Raw genomic sequence first — 23,845 nt, forward strand, 5'->3', positions numbered from 1 at the left:
TCTGCCTTCTTTTGGATTAATCAAAAAGTGAGTATTTGTTAGTTTTAATTTCTCCGTCATCTTTTTAGTTATAAGTTTTTGCCTTTTTGTGGGGGGTGTTATTCTATGGATTGCAATATTCATCTTCAGCTTGTCAGAGTCTCCTTAGAGGTAACGTTGTACTTAATTTTAAATATGGGAAACTTATTCTCTCTTTTGTACTAACATACACTACTAGTATTTACTGTAGTGCACATCTGTATACTGGTGATGAATTTTCTGTTTTTGTTTATCTGAAAATGTCTTTATTTAAAAGCCTTCATTTTGAAGGAGATTTTTGTTGGACCTAGAATTCTGGGTTAACATTATTCTTGAAGCACTTTCAAAATGCTGTTCCAGTTCTTCTGATCTTCTTCTTCTTTTTCTTTTTTAATGAGAAATTAACTGTATTCATATCATTGTCCCATGTATGTAATGTGTCATTTTTCTCTGGCGGCTCTCTTTATCTCTGAATTTCAGCAATTTGAAATGCAATATGATATAGTTTTATTTGTATTTATCCTATTTAGGATTCTTGAGCTTATTGGTTTTGTAAATTGATGTCTTCCACCAAATTTGAGAAGTTTCTCTCCATTACGTCTTCATATATCTTTCCTGCCTTATTTTGTTCCTCTCTGTTGTATTTTCTGTCTCTATCAGGACTCTAGGTAGCTCATATAAATAGAATCATACAATATTTGTACTTCTGTGTCTGGTTTATTTCACTTAGAATAATGTGTTCAAAGTTCATTTATGTTGTAGCGTGTATCAGAATTTCCTTCCTTTTTGAGGCTAAATAATATTCCATTGTGTGTATACACCACATTTTTTTTTTTTTTTGTGGTACGCGGGCCTCTCACCGCTGTGGCCTCTCCCGTTGCGGAGCACAGGCTCCGGACGCGCAGGCTCCGGACGCGCAGGCTCAGCGGCCACGCCTCACGGGCCCAGCCGCTCCGCATCACGTGGGATCTTCCCGGACCGGGGCACGAACCCGTGTCCCCTGCATCGGCAGGCGGACTCTCAACCAGTGCGCCACCAGGGAAGCCCATACACCACATTTTTTTAACCCGTTCATTTGTTGGTGGACATTTGGGTTGTGTCCACTTTTGGCTATTGTGAATAATGTTGCTGGGAACCCTGGTGTACTTGTTTAAAAGGAGCAATCTGATAACTTATTTAGCATCTATAGCTAGGAGCAGAATTGCTGGGTCACAGGATATTTGCAATCTTATCTAACCAAGTATTTCTAGATGGTTCACCAGAATGGCTGGACCAGCCTACATTCTCAACAGCAGTGCATGAGACACCCCCCCTTCCCACCAACACTGATATCCAGCTTTCTAATTTTTGCCAGTCTAATAGCTGTGAAATAATACCTATTTCTCTGATTACCAGTCTCCAGGGTTTAAAATCTATCTCATGTTTAGAAAACCATAATTCAAAAAGAGTCATGTGCCAAAATGTTCATTGCAGCACTATTTACAATAGCCAGGACATGGAAGCAACCTAAGTGTCCATCAACAGATGAATGGATAAAGAAGGTGTGGCACATATACACGATGGAATATTACTCAGCCATAAAAAGAAACAAAAGTGAGTTATTTGTAGCGAGGTGGATGGACCTAGAGTCTGTCATACAGAGTGAAGTAAGTCAGAAGGAGAAAAACAAATACCGTATGCTAACACATATATATGGAATCTAAGGAAAAAAAAAAAGGTCATGAAGAACCTCGGGGTAGGATGGGAATAAAGACACAGACCTACTAGAGAACGGACTTGAGGATATGGGGAGGGGGAAGGGTAAGCTGGGACAAAGTGAGAGAGTGGCATGGACATAGATACACTACCAAACGTAAAATAGCTAGCTAGTGGGAAGCAGCCGCATAGCACAGGGAGATCAGCTCGGTGCTTTGTGACCACCTAGAGGGGTGGGATAGGGAGGGTGGGAGGGAGGGAGACGCAAGAGGGAAGAGATTTGGGAACATATGTATATGTATAACTGATTCACTTTGTTATAAAGCAGAAACTAACACACCATTGTAAAGCAATTATGCTCCAATAAAGATGTTAAAAAATAATAAATAAATAAAATCGATCTCATGTTTAAAGACCTTCAGAGGAAGCTCTGTGGACACTCCCCACCATCTTCTGCCCTAGTGTTTAACCAGTTCATGGTTAAGAAACTGTTTTAACCAAAATCTTTCTTGCTGCTCATGAACTCAGCTCTTCGTCTGTTTGTCTTAATTAAAAATGGCATAGGAGGGAGCCCTTTGCTTTCCACAGTCTCATTTTGGACCATTTTCTTTTTCAGCCTCTAACCTCAGTAGAAACCTTCCCAGAATTCATCACCCAGGTCTCAGACACCCCCCAGTCTCTGCTAGGGGTGACCATGGGAACCAGCTCTGAGTGCAGTAGCTCAGGGGTGGACAGGGGGGGCCTCCTTCAAATGCGAGCAGCAGCAGATGCCTTGGCACCTCATCCAGGAAAAATTATCAAACAATATTCTCTGCCTACAAAATCCCAGAGCTTCTCAAGGAGTCTGAACCCAAGCTGGACTTTGCGAAAGAATGGCATGAAGAAGCAGCATCCCGTGTCAGAGCTGTTCACCAAGGTTCCACTGAGGGAGAAGCTGTCCTTGTTCCCAGCTCACTACAACCCAGAGCTGGTGCTGAGTGACAAGTCACGTGAGTGCCAGTGTACAGGGACGTGCGAAGAGCTTAGGGGATGGAGAAACCGACAGAACCTGTCCTAATCTTGGAAAGTGCCCCATCTGAGGGGGACTGTAGTCCCTGCCTTCAGGGAGACCCCAGTCTGATGGCGGAGACATAGTTTTTGTTCTTAGGGAGTCTCTAGGCTTATTTGGAAAGCCAAAAAATGATAAAAGTAGAGCTATGTCTAAGTACCCTCTTTAATCTTTCCCGTTCTCATTCAAATGAGGCCCACTCAACTGAGCCTGTACAAGTTGGGGATGTTAAGTTTGAAAAAAAAAAAAAAAACCAGGGAAGAGAAACTGTTTGGAGGAAAGGCACAGTGGCTGATTCTGATTCAGCAACTTCCGCCAGTTTTCAGTGGGAGACCCTAGTGGGAGGTGGCCTTCGCCAGGAATCTGTGCCGAGTCCAGCAGCACAGACCGACGATGCCAACGCCTTTGCCTTTCCAGAAAACCCCTCCCTGCCCCGGGAGTGCTGCTCCTGCGGCCGAAGCTCTGGCGAGAAGAAGCAGCTGGATGTGCCCTCCCTCCTCCTCTTGCAGAATTCTCACAGCCATGCTGTTTCCCTGAATGACCTGCTGGTCGTTGCCACTGCAGCCCGACTGGATCCGAGGCCTGGCAGAAGCCATACAGGTGCTGTGCGAGACCGGTGTATACAGGATCGGGAAGCGTACAGCCACCGTATGACCTCTGGCCAAAGAGGATGTGAGAGGAACTAGGTAGGCCCATCCATATTCCCTTCATGTGTCTGCTGCATTGGCAGGCACTATACATATACTTCTAGAATGTTGGGTAGGTAGGTGGACTGATAGATTCATAAATACATACAGGTAGGTAGACAATTAAGACTTAACCTCAGTCACAATGTGACCCCCTTGCAATGTATATTTCTGCTATGACTGATCCGGCCCCACTGCTTTAGGTACACTTAGCCTTGTCTTCCACTCATAGCTGAAATTGAGACAGTTGCTAATGCCGGTCCCGTGAGTAGAACCATGCCAACCGTTAGGGGTTGATTTCCACACCTTTCGTGCTCTGCCAGCCTGGCCTAGGTCCAGGTCACTTGCCCTGAGAGCTGGCCCTGGGATGGAGTGTACTGAGGGCACGGAGCAACAGGATAGTGGTGCCTGAGAAGATCTGGAAACAAAGACCCTTAAGCTTTGATTCCACTGTGTAAAAGGACCAAAGAGATAGCAAGGGAGCCCTCTGTCAGAAAGTTAGTGCTTCTAAAGGAAGGTGGTATGTAAAAACTTAGGAGAACTCTACAACGTAGTATTGCCTATGGTGGAGGGATCTGTGCTGCTTGGCTGATTATGGAAGGAGATACATTTTAATCATCTCCCTCACTCCTGCCAGCCACCTAAGGCAGACTGTGACCAGACAGTCTGACCTGACCCCCTCGTGACCCGTAGCTCACACTGCAGAAGGGCTGGCGAGTGAACATCAGTCCATAGGGATCACTTTGGGTGCTCATAAAAATGCATATTCCAAGGATTGCTCCTGAAAATTCTTATTCAGTAGGTCCTGCTGGGGGCCCAGGAATATGCATTTTAAGAAGCTCCTCTAGGTGATTCTGTTGGTCCTTTTACCACCATCAGAGAAAAACTGGGCCTGGTGTTTCCCAAACTTCCCAGATGATATGAATCATATGGGGCTCCTTGTTAAGCCTGTAGTTTCCAAGGCCACACCTCTGGAAATCCTGACACAAGAGATTTGGGACAGGCCACTGAGAATTTGCCTTTCAAGGAAGTATCTCAGGTGTGGTAGTGAACACTGTCCTGTGTTTAGACCCAGGTCTGGGCAGAGGAACCTGTGACGGCCAGGCCTGGCCTGTGGGCCTGTGATAGGAACAAAACTCCCCAATCCTGATGGGGCTCAAACCTACCCCCACTGTCTTCGGTTCATAATTTTCCAGAATTTTAAGTTATTTCTGCTCCTACTTTTAAAAAGGGGGATCATGTAGCAGATTACAATAAAAACTTGTATTTAATATGACTGTTAAAATGAAGTTATAATGATCAGAAGCCACACAGGGACAGGGAAGAGATAATTATATTGAAAGGATGTGATAAAGTGCTTCCCGTAATGACCATTGAATTTGGCTCTAGACAGAAAAAGCCAAACATAGCATTCTGTTTTGGACTTTGTTGTCTCCCCAGTCAGAATAGAGACTCCTTAAGGACATGGACTATGCCTCCACCATCGCACTGGGGTCTCTCTGAAGGCAGGGGCTTCATCCTCCCACCCCCACCCCACACTGAGCTCTTGGACATCCCTGTACACACTGGCACTCACATGACTGGTCACTCAGCACCAGCTTTGGGTTGTAGTGAGCTGGGAACAAGGACAGCTTCCCCCTCAGTGGAACCTTGGTGAACAGCTCTGACACGGGATGCTGCTTCTTCATACCATTCTTTAGCAAAGTCAGCTTGGGTTCAGATTCCATGAGAAGCTCTGGGATTTTGTAGGCAGAGGAGGTTTCGATATTTTCTCCTAAATGAGTAAAGATAAGTTTACTCATCTAGTAAATAGGTGATTCTTTAGGGGAGACTTCTTTCCCTGCCTCTAATTTCTAAAAGCGGTTTGTCATGTGGTCACTTGCTATTATAGACTTACTACCATCCATGGTGGATAATGGCTGAAGGTATTGACATGTTTTCTAATGAATATTAATGATGGTAAAATTTACCCTTTTTTTGGTAGCATACTCTCTAGGTGCCAGCACTCCTCTAAATATATATATATATATTATCTAATTTAATTCTAATCATAACTGTACACTTTAGAAAAGAACAAACTGGGGCTCAAAGAGCATAAGGCTTAACATTCAGGAGGTTCCACGGTGGTGGAGGACGGATTTGAGTCAGACGTTGCTGATTCCCAACCCTCAAGCTCTTAAAGCTACACTATTGTTCTTTCAAATGGCATTTTTAATATTAGGCTTCAGTTAGAGCTGAGGGAATAATAAATGGCTCTTTCGTGAAGGCATTTCTGTAGGAAGTAGTGATGGCCAAGGCCAAGCAGGGCTTCCTAGAATACCATGTGGTGTCACCAGATCTCAGAGCTGGTCCTCTGCTTTTAGATCAAATAATGGCTTCTAAAAATTCCCAACTAGCCAGATTGCAAAGGACTGACACGTACAAGTCTGATTATATACAGCAGAATGCCTGTCAACACATTGATTTACAAATGGAGCAGGATGTGGTGTGAGAATAGGGCTTCTGCATAATAAATAATGGTTGAATGAAAGAGGGAAAGAGCAGAGCAGAAGTCCAAATTATGGATCATGGGCTTTCTTGGTAGGTGTAATAGTAAAACCTCCCACACATCGAGTTTATGTACCGTATCTCATACAATCCTCAGGTCAGTGCTGTGAGTCTGGCAAGGCAGACATTATTACTTTATCCTCAAATTGCAGAAGAAGAGAATCAAGGTTCGGGGACATTAAATGATTTGCCCAAACTCACACGAGTGGTGGGCTCTGGACAACATAGCCTGATATTTCTTCCTCTTTACCACTCTGCCATGAACTTAGATCGCATCCTGACCCATCCTGAGGAATGGACCCCTGACAATTTCCTCCATTTTTCTGCTTAAATCTCTATAATCTCATCATCCTTCCTTGGGATCCGCTTTCATAGTGAGTGGGCCACTTATTTAGGGGATAGATAGGCCATTGTGTAGGATTTTAAGGACGATTTGAAGCTTGCTGAAGCAGGGTGCCGGGCACCCTACTGAATAACGTAGCTGCAACGATGATGATGGCTGTTGATGGTGATGATGATACTGTGCTGATGGTGTTGAGCCCAGCACTCTGGACACTTGCTTTGGGTGTACTAAAAGCTTTGCATACGGTATCTCAATCCTCAAAGCAACCCTTTGTGGTAAGTACTGTTGTTATTCTCTGTTTTCAAATGAGGAAACCAAGGTTTAGAGAAGTTAAGTAACGTGCCCAAGGGCACATAGATACCAAGAGCTAAGTTTGTACTCTTAACTGCTACCACTTGTTATCTGTGGCCAGCTTTTAAATGATCCACATCAAATGTTTGGGGCTGTAAGGATGCAGGAAGATGAATGTTGTATAGGAGATCAGCTCGGTGCTTTGTGACCACCTAGAGGGGTGGGATAGGGAGGGTGGGAGGGAGATGCAAGAGGGAGGGGATATGGGGATATATGTATACATATAGCTGATTCACTTTGTTATACATCAGAAACTAACACAACATTGTAAAGCAATTATACTCCAACAAAGATGTTAAAAAAAAATAAAGTTTCTGGTTACTGTGGATGTGAATCACCTGAGTGCCTCCTGACCCATTAGATAGGAATGGTGATGATGAGTTAATTGGCTGGAATATTCTAGAAGCCATTTTAAAGGAAAATCTAAGAAAAATCTTTTTTTTCTTTTTTCTTTCCAGAATCAGACTGGATCTCTGCCACTGTGTCCCTTTCCTCCTCTTACTCCCAGGAAATGATTTGTTTCTTCCTACAGTGTCTACAATGCCCGTAGAAGCAACTGAGTTTTATTTCCTCGTCTAGACATCCTGGTCTTATTACTACCACCCATTAACACCCTGAGGCTAATAGCCTTGCCTTTTGTGCCCCCCCCCCCCGTTAGCTTACAGTGCTGGAGGACCATGACTTCTGGGAGTTACTGGTGCTGCCCAGGACACACCCCAGTTGCCCCACTGGTGACATTCCAGTGGGTCATCCAGAACACTCCCAAGGACAGAGCAACACGAAGGGAGGAGAGCTGCAGAGAAGGACTCACAATTTCCAGGAGCCCAAAGCCCTCAGGGCACCAACAGGCCAGTGTCAGTTTGTCTTCAGCTCCAGAGAGAAAAGACAGAAGGCTAAGCTTGATGGAGAACTCTGAGTAAGGGAGTTGAGGCGGTTGTAACTTCATCAGGTAAAGAAAGACCAGACCTCCTCCTATGCCAGCACCTCCGTGCGCAAACATCTTCTGGCTATCTCCCTTACCAGCCTAACTCACATTGCCGATGAAGACAGAGGTGAGGTGAGAGTACCCTGTCTGCAGGTGTTTCTTCCATTGACCTGCAGAAATGATGCATCTTCCCCTCGAGTGTGCGTTAATCAAATAAACTGCCATGCTCCATGCCAGGATGAGCCGCCTGAACCAGAGTGAGAATGGGAAGGGGCGGGTGGGAGAGAGTTCTGAGCACCTCTCCTTAAGAGAGCTCCAAATGTGTCAGGAGGCTCTGAAGAATTCTTTTGGATGAGTGGTCTTCAATAAGCCTCGTCCTCCTTGCTGGGAGCCCACAGCCTGAGGTGGCCGTTTTGGGGGCACCATGGCTGCCATGTCTCTGGCTAGCATAGGGCCTGGCTAGACTCGAGGCGTAACATCTCAGTTTGTCCGCCAGTTCATTCTCTACCGTCTCCAGGAATGTGAGTCAGGAGTTTTGCCTCACTTGCTCTTCCTGAGTTAGATCTCTGGGGTGAGCTTTAGAGGAGGAGTATGGAGCACAAGAGGAGGGAGAAGGGTGAGGTCTGAAGTCAAGCAACTGCTTTGCAATGTTGACTCACTTTGCTTGATGGATTCCCAATGGGATGAATTTCTGGCCTCAAGGATGTCAGGGGATTCTGAGATACTTGAAGCCTACAGTACCCTTCAGGCAAAAGACTTTAATTATCCAAGATATTGAATGGAGAAGTTAGGCTCTAGCCATTTGTGTCCAGCTGTGAAACACACACAAAGACACACCACCTTTATCCCGACCTAGGCCTGATTATCAAGGACTCCTGGTAGAGGGTTCTTTTTAGTAGTAATTCAAGGCCCACCTGAATACCAGAAGAAGGAAGCCCTGGTTACCACTGGGCAGGCTAGTAAAAGCTTAACTGTCACCTCACCCGCTTTCACCAGCCCTTTCCTGATGCCATTATCACTATTGGATTGCCATAGGTCATAGTCTGGCCCAGACAAAAGATGTAAGACTTGCTGAAATGGGGCTTCCTGGAAGATCTGTATCTTTCCCCTTTTCTCCCTAGTCACCAGCCCCAGCGAGTCAAGGTTCCTGAGCTGATAAAAAGGAAGTCTCTTAATAAGGTGAAGTCAGAATTATTTGTCTTTCTAAGGGACAATTTTGCTCCTAGAGACAGGGTCGGCTTCCTGGGCATGCAGTCTGTGCAGTCACCCAGGGCTCCACACTAGGAAGGGCCTTGCGTTTGGTTTAATGCTCTGCCGTTACCACCTTGAAATTCTGAATAAGTTTTCAGTGAGGAGTCCTGTATTTTCATTTGGCACTGGGTCCACCAAATTAGGTAGCTGGTCCTGCCTATAGAGACTGTAACGGCTCTGAGTTGTCCAATGAGAAGGCAAAATGTAGTCTGCCTTTCTAGCCCCACCCGCCTCCTGCCTGTGCAGCCATGGGGCTATGCAGAGCAGCTGTCTGCTGAATGCTTATGGGGGACAAAAGACGCTTGTGGTGGTCCTTGCCTCCATGGAGTGCACAGTCGGGTAAGACAGGTCCACGGACAGCTAGCCTGAGTTCAGTGCCGCTGAAAAAGAGCACCGGTGGATGAGAAGGAAACGCTCTCACACCCAGCTGCGAGGATCAAGTCTGCTTCAATAGAAGAGGTGATATTTGAGGTGACAGAAAAAGATAAATGGACTGTTTTTTATTAAAAAGATTTTTAATGTAAGAAAGTTTTCCATTTCAGTGATGATTTATTTGCCTTTGCATGAAGTTTTGTATAAAAATTTAGGTTCAAAAAAATTTAGGTTCAAATCCCTTTCTCCTACAAAAATTTTTTTTAGGACTTAGGGGCCATGGGTTCAACCCCTGGTTGGGGAAGTTCTGCATGCCGCGCATGTGTGGCAAAAAACAAAGCAAAACATTTTTTAAAAATTGATGTATATAGTTGACATACAATATTATATCAGTTTCAGGTGTACAACATAGTGGTTCAATGTTTACACACATTATGAATTGATCACCACCATAAATGTAGTAACCATCTGTCACCAAACAAAGTTATTACAATATTATTAACTACACACCCTATGCTGTACATTACATCCCTGTAATTTATTTATTTTATAGCTGGAAGTTTGTTTCTCTTAATCCCCTTCACCTATTTAGCCCAACTTCCTCCCCTCTGGTGAACACCAGCATGAGTCTGTTTCTGTTTTATTTTGTTTGTTCATTTCTTTTAGTCTACATATAAGCAAAAAAAAAAAATGGTATTTGTCTTTGTCTGACTTATTTCACTTAGCATAATACTCTCTAGAATAGGGAGGGTGGGAGGGAGGGAGACGCAAGAGGGAAGAGATACGGGAACATATGTATATGTATAACTGATTCACTTTGTTATAAAGCAGAAACTAACACACCGTTGTAAAGCAATTATACTCCAATAAAGATGTAAAAATAATAATAATAATAATACTCTCTAGAACTATCCATGCTGTCACAAATGGCAAGATTTCGTTCCTTTTTATGGCTAGATAATATTCCATTGTGTATGTATACCACATCTTCTTCATCCATTTATCTATCGATGGACACTTAGGTTGCTTCCATAACTGTCCTATTGTAAATAATGCTGCAATGAACATAAGGGTGCATATATCTATTCTAATTAGTGCTTTCATTTTCTTTGTATAAATACCCAGATGTGGAATTTCTGGATCATATGGTAGTTTTACCTTTAATTTTTTCAGTGACCTGTGCACTGTTCTCCATAGTGGCTGCACCAATTTATGTTCCCATCAACAGTGCACGAGGATTCCCTTTTCTCCACATCCTCACCAACACTTGTTATTTGTCATCTTTTTGATAGTAGGGATTCCGACAGGTGTGAGGTGATCTCTCATTGTGGTTTTTATTTGCATTTCCCTGATGGTTAGTGATGCTGAGCATCTTTTCATTTGTCGGCCATCTGTATGTCTTTTTTGGAAAAATGGTTATTCAGGTCCTCTGCTCATTGTTTTAATTGGATTGTTTGGCTTTTAAAAAAAAATTTCCTATTGAGTTGTGTGCTATTTCTTTATATATTTTGGATATTAACCCCTTACCGGATATATCATCTACATATATCTTCTCCCTATAAATAGGATTTTTACAAGTGTATATGAGGTGTGGGACTGAGGTATAAAGTCCTGGAAGAAAATAAAAACAACGCTGAACATGATTAAGAAGTAAGGTCTAGTCCAATTTGGCTGGATCAGAAAGGAAAAAGTGGGAGATGACGATAGAAAGATAGTTTAAAAGAAGACACTGGAGACCCAGGTGCTCTTTGTTTATGTTGTCGTTATTGTACCCTACATGATGGTGGACCTGTTTGTGTGGCTGTCTCTCCACTGCACTGTACCATGTCTTTACTTCTTTGTATCCCCTGCTTTCAGCCTGGTGTTTAGGACATAATTGGATTCGGTAAATACTTGCTGAATGAATTGATATTGTGAAGAGTCTAAAATGTTATTCTGGGAGGTGTTGACCTAATTCAGTGGGCAGTGGGAAATCACTGAAGGTTTTTGAATGGAAGAGAGACTTTATTAAGTGTTAGAAAGGTGAATCTCATAGTAGATGGTAGAATGGAGGATTGGCAAGGGAAGAGAACGAAGGTGGGAGAGAGATCAGGAGGCTCATTACAATGACCCAGATTTCAAGCCCTTGCAGCCCCTATCAGGGTGGCTGACTGTGGGAAAGAAAGGGAGACAGGTGAGAAAAACATTGTCGAGCTTGGACATAGCAGCTGAATGAATGGAGGGGAAAAGGAAAAGAGAACAAGAAAGATGGCTTCAAAAGAACTGAGTCCCTCGAAAGAAAATAGGAACTTTGGGAGAAGGAGCTTTGGGGGAGGGAGATCAGGGTCATTGTTTCATAAAGCAGATGGATGCGTTTCTGTCTCCAGATGGATTTAAAAGAGCAGCACTGAAGGAAACATTTCCAAATACAAAAGTGATTTCCTAAAGACAAAATTGTTAAATGTAGCCATGTTGGACTGGGTAGGTTCTCCAGGCTCAGAACTGGGTAGGTTCTCCCGGCAGCTTAAAAGATCTTTGTGCCCCCACCCATCACACGAAAGTAGTCAGTCTGGCTGGGGTGAGGGGGGTTGTTGACCTGGATTTAGAAAGCTCCCTCAGAGGGTCCAGAGGCACAGACAAGTCTGGGAACCACTTACCTGGCTCATCCCACTGGACGGCCCCAGCCCACCTCAAACAGGCTGGGTAGCTCTCCCTAGCCTTAAAAGAGCCATTTCAGGTTCCAGTTTTCCCTCCACCCTGTCAGGGAGTGTGAGGCAGGCAGATTGGCAGCTGTTCCAGCATCCTCCCCCACCCATACCGATTGATTACATGAGCCGAATGTAATCATTCCCAACGCTTCTCTGGAGAGAAGACTTAGAAGGCAGTCTTCACAGCTGGCATATCACTTAGCTTAATTACAGCACACAGTGGCATTTCAACTCAAGGAATCTAAAAAGGCAATAAAACGGGTTTTGCAAATTGTTAGGAAGGCAATGAAGACCTTGAAACTGCAATTTACTAAGCATTGCTTTCAATTATTTTGCATTCTCCAGCCATGACTCTTGTTATTAACCAGCAGCCTGGGAAAGCCGATCAGACCATGTGTCCTGCGGAGGGTATTTCACATCTCCTGAGAACACGCTGTGTGCTGGAGAGGTGGTGAGAAGCTCCGGGAGCTGCCTTGAGGTGGGAGGGGATTGTTCTGAGCATGTGTTTTTCCCACCAGGCACCTACTAATCATGCTTCCGCCATGACTCTCCCGAACCATGGGCCCTGACTGGCCTGGGGTGGTCTTCATCAAGCCCCCTCTTACTCTTTATTCCTGAACATCTACTGTCCCCAAAAAGCATGAGGAAAGAAAGCAAAATCTAGGATTTAATTTTAAAAATCTAGATTTGGTGCTTGGTGTCTTCAGCTCTCTGTCTGACTTCTTTTGCTGGCTTATTTCCTGGCTACTCTTAATTCTTGAGTATGTACTACTTGGGCAGCCATTTTATTTTATTTTTTGAATTTTTGAATTTTATTTTTTTTTTTATACAGTAGGTTCTTATTAGTTATCCATTTTATACATATTACTGTATACATGTCAATCCTAACCTCCCAGTTCATCCCACCACCGCCACCCCCCGCCACTTTTCCCCCTTGGTGTCCATACGTTTGTTCTCTACATGTGTGTTTATATTTCTGCCCCACAAACCGGTTCATCTGTACCATTTTTCTAGGTTCCACATCTATGCATTAATATACGATATTTGTTTTCCTCTTTCTGACTTACTTCACTCTGTATGACAGTCTCTAGATCCATCCATGTCTCTACAAATGACCCAATTTCATTCCTTTTTATGGCTGAGTGATATTCCATTGTATATATGTACCACATCTTCTGTATCTGTTCATCAGCCATTTTAAAGGGAAAGACTATGGTGTCTCTCTAACACCCTGCTTCCCCAAGCCTAGGAGTCTTAGTAATGATAATAAAAAGGGACCCTGCCCATCTGAGAAAGGGGCGGAAGCAGTAGGAAGTCCAAGCAGGCACTGAGGTTCCCTTGCTGTGAGCGACATTGGTCAGCATGATAATTGGGAGCAGAGTGCCCGCTGCCTCCTCAGTCATGCCAGGTGGGAGAGCAAACACCCAAGTCCTGCTGGCAAACCAAGCAGGGTCATCACAACGTGGCCAAAGCAAACAGGAGCTGAGGCAGCCCGCTGTGATGGACTCTCACTTCCCCTTGGATCTGGTAGAGGGTGAGACTGAGGCAGCCAAACCCAGGTGTCAGGGCATCAAGTAGCCATGGGGACACTCATATCCATCCCCGGGCTGGGGCACAAGCTGGACCCTTGCTCTCCTTGCCATGATCCCCTTTGAATTTGGCACAGGCCAAGGAAAGTCTGTTAATGATCAAGCGTGTTCACATGTATTACTTTGTTTGTTCTTCACAGCAGTCTTGTAGATCAGTATTATCCCCATCTTGCAGATGAGAAAACTGAGGCTAGGGGACATCAAAGACAAAGAGCCTGGACTTTGTCTCAGGGCCTCTGACTCAGTGTCTGCTGCACTTGTCATCCCCTCTGCCTTTCCACCCCAAACTCTCCCATGTCAGTTCCCAGTCCCATCACTGGCAGAGCTCCCACACTCTAAGCGGGACTTGAGTTCTTTCTTTCCATTTCTGAGAAAGTGAGCAGCCGCTCAAAGGAGGGAGAGGGGGTTCTTTTTGTTTTTATACCAGGAAACAGCTAGCTGACCTCCCTGATTCTGTCTGCCACACCCACCAACACAAATGGAGGCCCAGTGAGATGAATTTGTTTACAGATATTTTCAGTTATTTGGCTATTTCAATAGTGTTTCTGACCCCCACCCCTTATTTAAACAGGAAAGATCTGAATCAAGATCTCTGGTTTTCATGTTAAAATTTGGTTGTGTTTGGACATCGTCTGAATAGACCCTCTTCTGACTTGCAGCCTCTTGGTGTCTCTAGGGCCCAATGAAAATTCATATCCCTTGCCACCTGGTTGGGAAATTTATATTTCACGGAGAGTTGCACAGTAGCTATATTCATATCTAATGGAGGGACTGGGCTCCTATTGAGAAAAGAAAAGCCAGCTGTTGGGATGGCTGTTTCCTTCTGGGTCCCCATTCCTCAGCAGATTCCCTGGTTATTTGAAATTTCCTGATTATTTTTCCAACATGACTGTTTGAGGGGAAGGAGGGACAGGAGGAAGAAAGAGAAATCGTTCATTGGACTCGGACCCTGTAACCAGTCCTTTTCCCCCTAACATTTTCATTTGCTCTTCTTCTGGGAACCCTGCAGGGAAAAGCCACTGTCAGAAGGGGTCCGGGAAAGTGGAGGTGGAGGGCGTGATTGGAGCAAGTCCTCCATCCCCTTCTCTGGAGAGAAGACTTAGAAGGCAGAGTGGGGCTGGGGGTCCCCAGGAGAGAGCGAGGTCTGTGCGGAGCTGGTTTGGAGCTTCTGTTGGAGAAGGTGCGGCCCCGGAAAGGCGCATCAGGGCGAATTTGCTGGTAACTGGAGATTAGGACACGCGGAGTAAAAACCTCGCTCCCCACCACCCAGACCCGAAGCGCGGTTGCAAGCAACCCAAGCAGTACGACTGATTCGGGGCGCTGAGCCCCGCACTCCCCAGCGGGGAAAAATCGTGGGTGGACCATTACTCCCAGCCTGCTTCCCCGACACCGCGCCTCACGCGCGCTGTCCGGCCGAGCGCATCAGGGCTCCGGCGCCGGACCGGGCGGGCAAAAGGGCTCCCCGCAGAGAAGCCAGGCCTTCGCCCCAGCGGGGTCGGAAGAGGATCTGTCGGGGCCGGAAGCAGGACAGAGGTTGGGGGAACTGTGCCTGAGCTCCCGCTGAAAACGCTCATGGCAGGGCCGGAAAGCCGGTTACCAGGCGCTTCCCTTTCGCTCCTCTCCCGGCTTCGCCCCACAAAGCCGGAGAAGTAAAGTCGACTCCCCAGAGGCGTGAAATTGGCTTCCTCCGGTACGGACTTGAGAATCCGAATCAGTACGCATCGCTGCTGTTTATTTAACAAATATGATGTTCCAGACCCTGGGGCAAAGCACATAACGAGCTTTATTATCCCCCAAACCACCTGATAAGGGGGCTACTATCCTCATTTACAGATGAGAAAACTGAGCCTGAGAAGCGGAGTAAACCAATATGTGTCAGATTCAAGATTGAACAGGCCATGTCTCCAAAGCCAGGGGAGACCTTGGACTCCTGGACCACCACTGCTTGAACTTACACTTCAGGCTTGGAATTAGTTTCTAGTGTTTAGATCTCGTGCTCCCACGCAGGGAACAGAGCTTGGACATCCCAGCGTGGTCACCTCCGTTCCGTTGCTGCTCCCATAAGGACTCCCATGAAGACAGGGTGGGAATGGGCAACCTCAACCTCAGAACTGGGCTTAGTTACATCCAAGTTATACTCTAGAGAAGTTTCAAGGAAGGTCTTCTGATGTCCTAAACCCAAGAAGAGCTTTCAGCCTGGCTGTTCTCCTGACTTATTTGCAGCCTCAGAGTAAAACACAGACTGTTAGGGGTGTCTCTGCCCATGGTAGCTGTGATTTACTAGCATCTGTCTCTTCCCAGAGCCATTGGTTCTCTTGGTGTGGTGGGCTACAGCCTGGACACCAGAAGAAAGGGAACTGAGCTCTCTCCCTTTCCCTCCCTCCCTCCTTTCCTTCCTTCCTTCCTTCTTTCCTTCCTTCCTTCCTTCCTTCCTTCCTTCCTTCCTCTCTGGGGGCTGTGGAGAAGAGTGGAGTTGGATGTTACTTTTCCTTTAATTCACTTCTCAGTCATTCTAGTCACTCGGCTGGGACTAGACAGAGGGCGAGCGGCTGAGGGTTTTTCTGGGACTCGTGTAATTGGGGCCTTAGCAAGGTCTGAGAGGAAGCTGAGGCTGGTGGGACATTTTTGCTGACACAAAGTCCTGGGCTATACCGTGTTGATATGATTCCAGCATCAACACTGTAGCTGTTAGTATCATCCCTCTTTTACAGACGAGAAGGTTATGCTCAGGGAGATGAAGACTCTTGCTGAAGCTGGTGGGGAGAGGGATCCCGGTCTGTGCTGGATCTGTTTGACCTCACAGCTTCTCCCTACTCCGTCCATGGCCCAAGAATGACTTTGAATTGAGAGTCAAAACAGGCTCCCTCCACATCATCTTCAACATTAAAATGATAGTCATGGTAACTATGTTCTTAAAGTTTAGTGACCAAGTCCCTCCCCAAACAGTGAGGATTTCCTCTTGTTGGGTATGTGCCTTTAACCTTTCACAGATGCCCAGTGTCCCTTCAGAAGGATGTCCTTTGAGGGATGGGAATCCAGCTGGTACCTGCCAGCTCTTTCCTGCTCCCCCCATCCCCCAAGGCTGGAACTATTTTCAAAGTCCCACTTCTGAGGCCCTAGAGAACCAATTCTTTTTTTTTTTTTCTGATCATGTTAATTTATTAGTGGACCCTCACTTTTTTTTAACATCTTTATTGGGGTATAATTGCTTTACAATGGTGTGTTAGTTTTTGCTTTATAACAAAGTGAATCAGTTATACATATACGTATGTTCCCATATCTCTTCCCTCTTGCATCTCCCTCCCTCCCACCCTCCCTATCCCACCCCTCCAGGCGGTCACAAAGGCACCGAGCCGATATCCCTGTGCCATGCGGCTGCTTCCCACTAGCTATCTACCTTACGTTTGTTGGTGTATATATGTCCATGCCAATTCTTTATCTAGCTGGAGAGAAACAATGCCCCATGGGATGCTCCTTCTTCCGCCTCGAGCAGGCAGCCAGGCTACCCTCAAGAAAGGCCGCCACTGGATTCTTGGCAGGAGAAAGAGAGAGAGGATCTCAGAACCTTCCCTCGTCTCAGTCTCTCTCTTTCCTCCCTCCCTCTCCCAGCCACCCCCTCGCTTTCTTGTCCCACCAGTTTTCAAAGTGGAGAGGATGTTTACCCTCTGGAGTGTGGCCGGGATGGCGCTGAGGTCAGAAGCCTGATTCACCGCAGGGAGGCACACGAGCCCGGCCCCCAGCCAAAGGCCCCGAGCTCAGCAGAGGGTGAGGAAATCCAGCCTTGGAAACCCCACACAGCCCTGCCAATGACTTGCGTCTGTGACTCCCCAGCCTCCCAGGCATCCCTCTAGCGACCCGGCCCTTCCTCCCAAGCCCGCCCGCTAAGCCCGGATGCTCGCTCAAGCGTGGGAGGACTCCGAGGGGCGCTCCCCAGCCCCAGTCGCTGTCAGAATTGAGGGCTCTGGAGAGGATGTTCTCATAATCCACCCCACCTCACCCCCAGTTTACTTTAAGACTTTCCTGGCTTGTCTGGTGCATCCCTGTCCAATGGCTAGAGATTTCTGCTCACCTCCCCCCACCCACCCCAGCCCCCAACCTAGCTGAGCGACTCTTCTGTGCCCTTGGAGAGAAGCAGCCAGGAGGCGGGGTAAACTCACGAACTTGCACCGTCCCAAATGCCAGGGGTTGGGGATTCAAAGGGTTTGGAAGTGAATCTCAGGATGCGGGGAGGAAGGGGTAGCAGCCTCCCAGCTCTTCTAGTCCATGACCTCCGAGGAATGGCTCCCCGCTTCAGAACCCAGAAGGGGTTGATATTTCACCAGCTACCCTGTTCCTCCCACCTGGAGGCTCCGGGATGGACTGTCCCCTAGCCCAGCCAGCCGCCACGTCCCGAGTGGGGTCAGCGTCCTCACCTGTGCAGCTCCACCCCGGGCCCTGTCTGCCCAAGCATGTCGCCTCGGCCCCCGCCTGACCCCGACCCACTGATACGTCCACAGACGGCCAAACATCGTTAACTTCTTTGCCTTTCTAGACTTCTCTGCCTGTCCTTTCCACGAGCCCGGCTGAGGGCTCAGCTGGTGAGTCTGCACTTCCCCCAGGGGCTGGACTCCGGTGCACCACGCTTTTGGCCTTTCCCCCCACATCCCCTCCCCCATCCTCATGCTTCAGGACCCGGAGCCAGCTTTCTGTGAAACACGGTTGGTCTAAAATAGGGTTCCTTCACCCTCTGTCTCGCCACAAGTCCCCTTGTCTGTGTAGATTCTGTCTCAGAAGAGCTCCAGGAAACGGTAAAAATTAAGACAAAGAAAGGAGAAATTGATGTCAGAGTGTCAATAATGATTTCAGAAACTGAAACTTAAAACCCCTCTCAGCTCCACCTTGAACTTGGGCGGGGGGGGGGGGGAGTGAAAAGGATTGGACTGTCCACTGGGACTACATAACCACCAAATAATGTTCTTGCTTTCTCAGTTTCCTTTGCTTTTTGAAATTTTGCTCACACACACACGAAAAGGGAATTACGCTAATAGGAGACCGTCTGCATCAAAACAACCAGTTGCTGGGAAACATCAGGATGCTGGTGGTTTCCCCCTGGTATCACAGGAGCATGGGCAAAGCCCGTGTGGGTCATGGCCCCAGGTTCGCAGACCCTCTGTCCAGGGTGGAGGGAGCCACCGTTACAAAGCTGGGTCTTCTCGCCGCAGCTGCGTGCTTCAAGCACCCCGACTGCCACCAGCGACACCGGTTCTGCCCTCAAATCCTTCCCTAGATCTCTTCTCTTCACTCCTCCAGAGGAAGAGATGGCTACTGGAAAAAGACCCCAGGAAGACAGGCTCTGGCCAAAGAGGAAGTGTGGGGCTGTGGGGAAGTGGCATCCACAGGGAGGGGCAGAAGGGTCCCGAGGGTGGGAATGGGGAACTCTTCTTCCTGGAGCTGAGCACTTAAACCCAAGTATGTGGCTTACACTAATTCAAGCAAATATTTGGATAATTGGAACATTTCCTCACCTGAAATAATGCAATAAGGGGACCAAGAAGTTAAACGTCCTTTGATCAGAAATCAGGTAAGAAAGCCCCTCACGCCTCTCCTGGGAAAGAGGTCTTTTGACTGAAAAATAAATAGATAATGTCATTATCTAATTTTTTAAAAAAACCTTTAAAATTCGATTTACCAAATCCATACCTCAATTCTGACGGGATAAAACTTTATAACAAAATCTTGGGGAAGGCATATCTTGTTTTGAAATCTGAAACACTGCCCCGGGGCATTTGACTACCTTGAAATTCCCCCAAATTCCAAGTTGTTAGTCTGGGTCACAAAGCGCTCAGTGTCAGCGCGCGTCCTCTCCTCCTTGGGTAGATCCGGCTCCTGACGAAGGAACTCTGCAGGGCCCGAATTCTCTCTTGACCTTTTCTCTAAAGAGCTGCCTAACGTTTTTTGCCCAGGTTCTTTACACTGCCCAGGTAGGATAAAGACGCAAACCATTCTGCCTTCCAAAGAGTTCCTGAAAGTGGTGGGAATGCGCGGCTGAAGGTCCCCTCACCCCGCCCAGCAAAGCGCTGGCAAAGGCTCGTTGGTCCACCAGCGGAATATCCGGTGCGGTAGAAAGAGGCTCTGTTTGCGACCTGGGATCGCGGAGCCACGCCTGGAGTTTTGGGAGGCAGGATGCGGGGAGGTCGGTTTGTTGCCGGGATCCCGCGGTTGATGGGCGCCTCTGCGGGGAGCGAGATGCGGCCTCTGCAGCACCTCCGATCCCTCCGACTCCTCGCTTGCCTCCCTCGTTCCCCAACTTCATCCCCGCCGACCCTCCCGACCCCAGGCAGTCCTGGCCGTCCCAGATGTCCTCTGGGGAAAACTAAGCGCGTGGTGATCACTAAGTTCCGAGAGGGAGCAGCTTTCTCTCAGTTTCCAGAGAACCAGAGGCCAAGTCGACAGACGGTACCCGCCCCCAACCCCCGCCGTCCAGAGTGGAAGGGCCAAATCTCCAAAGGCGCATCTGCCAGGTGTCTGGAGGAACCGTATCTTAGACCCTACCCCAATTTTCTAGTGCTTTGTAAGTTCTTGGGTGAGAGTCTGTGACCTGTTGAGGGGTTTGCCCTGGGCTGAGGCTTCGAGGGAAGGAGACAGAGGGGGAGCCAGGCCTGAGGTCTTAGTTCTGTAGCGCTGAAGCCGTTTCCATCAGAGTCCAACCTGGGACTTTTCTGTGTCTTCTAATCTTAAGGAGAGTCAGAGGAGATGAGGAAATGATTAAGAAAAAACAATTCTATCTCCACTTTCCAATAAAAATGGAATTCTGCAAGAGAAAATCCAAATGGGCACTAGTCTGAAATCTACACTCTATTCCCTCCAGAAAAAAAAAATATCAGGAAAACTCTAATACATATAAACTCCAAATCCTCAGTCACAAGTATAATCATAGGGACAAAAACCACAACCTCACATTTTAGTAAAATATCGTAAAAAACAAATTAGTAGGAAACTAGATTAACAAAAAACAATAGAAAAATGGGAGGACAAGAAAAGACAGTTCTCTGAAAAAGGACATACAAATTGCTTTAACTCTGTGAAGCAATGTTCAACCTCTATGAATATTAAAAATTCACAAAGCCTCAAAGGTATCAAATACCTCCCATTTCTAAGAATATATCATACCGATACACTTGCATATATACACAGAGTAGTGTATTTTGGTGCAATAGCAGAAAAAAGAAAAAAGGAAGAGAAAATTGGGAACAATCTATATCTATCAGTAGTAGCCTGGTTAAATAAATTGTGGCACATTCATACAATAAAATGGAACCATTAAAAAGACAATAGTAAAGACATAAAAACATCATTAACACTTAAAAAAAAGACAAAATGCAAAGCTCTGTGTATGGTATGCTGCCTTTTGTGTTAAAGGTATTTGTAAGGATACAGAGGACTCTGAGCACAGTGGTTGCTTCTGGGAGGAACGGAGGTCAGAAGAGACAGAGAACTACTTTTCAATCTATGTCCTTTTGTAACCTTGGAATTCTACTTTTAGCATACATTACCTAATTTTTAAAAAGATAGATTAAAATCTGGTATTTATTATGTTAGTAGTATTCATTTTTAATTTTATAGATAATAAAATTTATTATGGAAAAATTGAAAACAGAAAAATTAAAAAACGAATTACATTTCTGCTTATGAGGTCTGATCCACACAGTCTTTGTAACAACTAAAATGTAGACTTCTCTCAGAATTAGAATAAAAATCAGGCCGTTGACTTATTCGTTTTAAAAAATAAAAACTAAGGGTTTTTTTTTTTTTGGTTGTTTTTGTCTTTTTTTTTTTTTTTTCTGAAGCAAGTTTTCAGAGTTTAACTCGATGAGAACGATGCTACAGCAGGCACTTAGCTGGTAGTCCGAGTAAAAAGATTTATTTGGCGGGGTGGGGGCGGGGGCAGTAGGAATTAACTTTTAGCTTCCAGACCAGGTCTACACATCCGCGATCTCCGACCGAAGAGTGAAAAGGGGACATTGTTTGCACCACTCAGAGCAAAAATTAAGCCAAACTGTAGCCGTTCATTTTCAAGTTGAAACATATGTACTGTTGCGGGACTTCCCGCCTTCTCCCTGTCGGCTCGGCTCTGTAGATCTTCCGTCCATTTCGCCCAGGGACCGGCCGAGGCGCTCTTGGAGATGCTGTTTCGGCGGCTACTTGGCGGGGAGTCGGCGGGCGACTTGAGCTGGGGCTGCCCTGGGGCATCTGGGGATGGAGACCGAGCAGAGGTAGAGGCACCTCCCCTGATGGGAGTAAATGCTCCTGGAGGGAAATGCCTCCCTCTGCGCCCCTCGCGGCCTCCCCAGTCCCTGGCTTCCCAACCCACCTTGACCGCCGGACCGCTTCGGGCAATCTCACCGGGTTGGGCCGGCTGCCGCGCGTCGTTCTAAAGAAAGTCGGCCCTTTAGGCCAGGTATCCTAGGATACGGTGAGGAAGCCAGCGGGCCTGAAGTTCTCCCGATCCCTGCATTGAGCTGCGGGCCGGGGGTGAGTTGGGGGACATGGGGCGAGAGCCTGGTGGCTTCTGGGGCGCCTGTGGGTCCGCTGCTCCCACCCGCTTCGGTTGGGGTGGCTTTTGGCACTTGCTCTCCGTGTCACTGGAGCGACCAGCGACCGACTCCAATCCATGCAGGAGAAACATGAGTCTGTGGCCCAAATCCTCCCCTGCCTAGACCAGTGCCTCAACTCTCTTCCCAGCCTCCCTCACTAAAAACATAGGGAAACTGAGGCACAGGAAGATTCAAGACATTTGCTGGAATTGGGTCAAGAAGGAGATCTTGGGGACGGTTTCTTGGCCAGCAGGATATTTAGCAAACCCAGAGGATGAATTGTGTGAGGCGGAACAGACAATAAGGGAGGTCCGAGTTGGGGGTGAGGGGTTGCTGGAGGACATTGAGATCCCACACTCCCGGAGCCCCTCACAAAGAGCCCTGGGGAGGGAGATTTTGATTTAAAAGACAGCAAGGCAAACCCCCACACCCCGTGTCTCCTCAAAGAGCAGCTGCTCAGAGGCTGAAATGGTCCAAACGTCATGGGAATTATAAACTGACTGGATTTACCCCCAAACCATTAATTTCCTTCATTTCCTCCCTTCCTGGGATTCTGCTACCCATTTTCAGCCCTCTCCAAGGAAACTTCTAAATGAAGGAAAGATCGGCGTCAGCCCAGCAGGGCCCTTGGAATCTTGCTCCTCTGTCACATTCTCCCCCATCTGACTGGCATGGCTAAAATGGGGGTGGTGGTGGCTTGGAATCTGAGTATTTGCCTAAATGCTCCAGGCTTCTTTATGTAAATATGGCTGTGGCTCTGTCACACCAGGCAAGAGGAGATGACCAAGAATAAGACTAATAATAAAAATAAAATAAAAACTCATTGGCTTTTTGGGACTTGAAAATTATGGTTGGGCCTCTGGTCCTGCTTCTGGCCTATAACCTGATCAAGGAAATAAAATTGAAGTTGATAAAACTTCGAGATCATTCAAGGTTGTTTTGTTTATACGCAACAAACCAAAGCACTTCCTCTCCAATATTGAATCAGTAAAGGTGAGAGATTTTCCCCCATGGGAGCTGTGGGAGAGAGTCCAATCCTAGATTGGAGCAGAAGCGGCCTGACCACCTCCCTTCAGGAGTTAACAGCTCAGGGAAAGCTGTTTGGTTGAAGAAAAGACAAGCAATGGCTCTGGCTGATTTCTCCTGGAACTGGCTGAGCTGCCTGGGCATTTTGGCATCTTAGAAGGCCAGCCTAGCGGGTGCTGAACTAGGATATCTGTACCTGTGTTAACACAGGTTATGGAAGATCCCAGCCCTCGCTGCTTTCCTGTCCAGCTCACTAGGACTTCCCCTCTGTTCTGCATGCACTGAAATTTCCTAATTTCTTTGCTCCAGTTTCGATCCCTATTCTTTTCTCTATATATGCTCCCATCCGGCTCTCTATCCGTCTCTCTGTCATAGACTGCATCCATTTTTCTAGGGGGCTTCCGCTGAATTCATTCACTCCTGGTGAAAAAATTAACAGGTCACTGGTTAATCGGCTCACATGTTCGGTCAGAGCATCTGTGTGATGATGCAACTGCTGTCTGTGGTTCTGTCAGACTGGTTCTGTCAGTCTGTCCACAGGCGGAGCTTGTGGGTACTGTTTTGGATGTATTATGGACTGGACAAGTTGTCTTCGTGGGGAGGGTGACCCACCTACCTATGCTCATTAAATTCCCACATACTTTGAAATGATATCAAAATTTCTTTCCTCCTGAAACTGAAAATATGAGTAAGCCAGAGAGGGAAGGCAATTTTATTTTGTTTCAGTTTGGAGT

General features: G+C 46.7%; 1 protein-coding gene across 1 annotated transcript in view; it reads left to right on the forward strand.

Moving 5' to 3' along the window:
- Nucleotides 1-9,566, forward strand: part of TTLL6 (tubulin tyrosine ligase like 6) — a 41,224-nt gene extending 31,658 nt beyond the window's left edge. The window contains 5 exon segments of the mRNA XM_029212231.1: nucleotides 2,330-2,449; nucleotides 2,451-2,522; nucleotides 2,525-2,702; nucleotides 3,179-3,447; nucleotides 7,147-9,566. Coding sequence (XP_029068064.1) covers nucleotides 2,330-2,449; nucleotides 2,451-2,522; nucleotides 2,525-2,702; nucleotides 3,179-3,447 — 639 coding nt within the window. The 3' untranslated portion in view covers nucleotides 7,147-9,566.
- Nucleotides 9,567-23,845: the final 14,279 nt, after the last annotated feature.

This window comes from Monodon monoceros, unplaced genomic scaffold, assembly GCF_005190385.1.
Source record: "Monodon monoceros isolate NGI ecotype Baffin Bay Population unplaced genomic scaffold, NGI_Narwhal_1 Super_Scaffold_9, whole genome shotgun sequence".
Lineage (NCBI taxonomy): Eukaryota > Metazoa > Chordata > Mammalia > Artiodactyla > Monodontidae > Monodon > Monodon monoceros.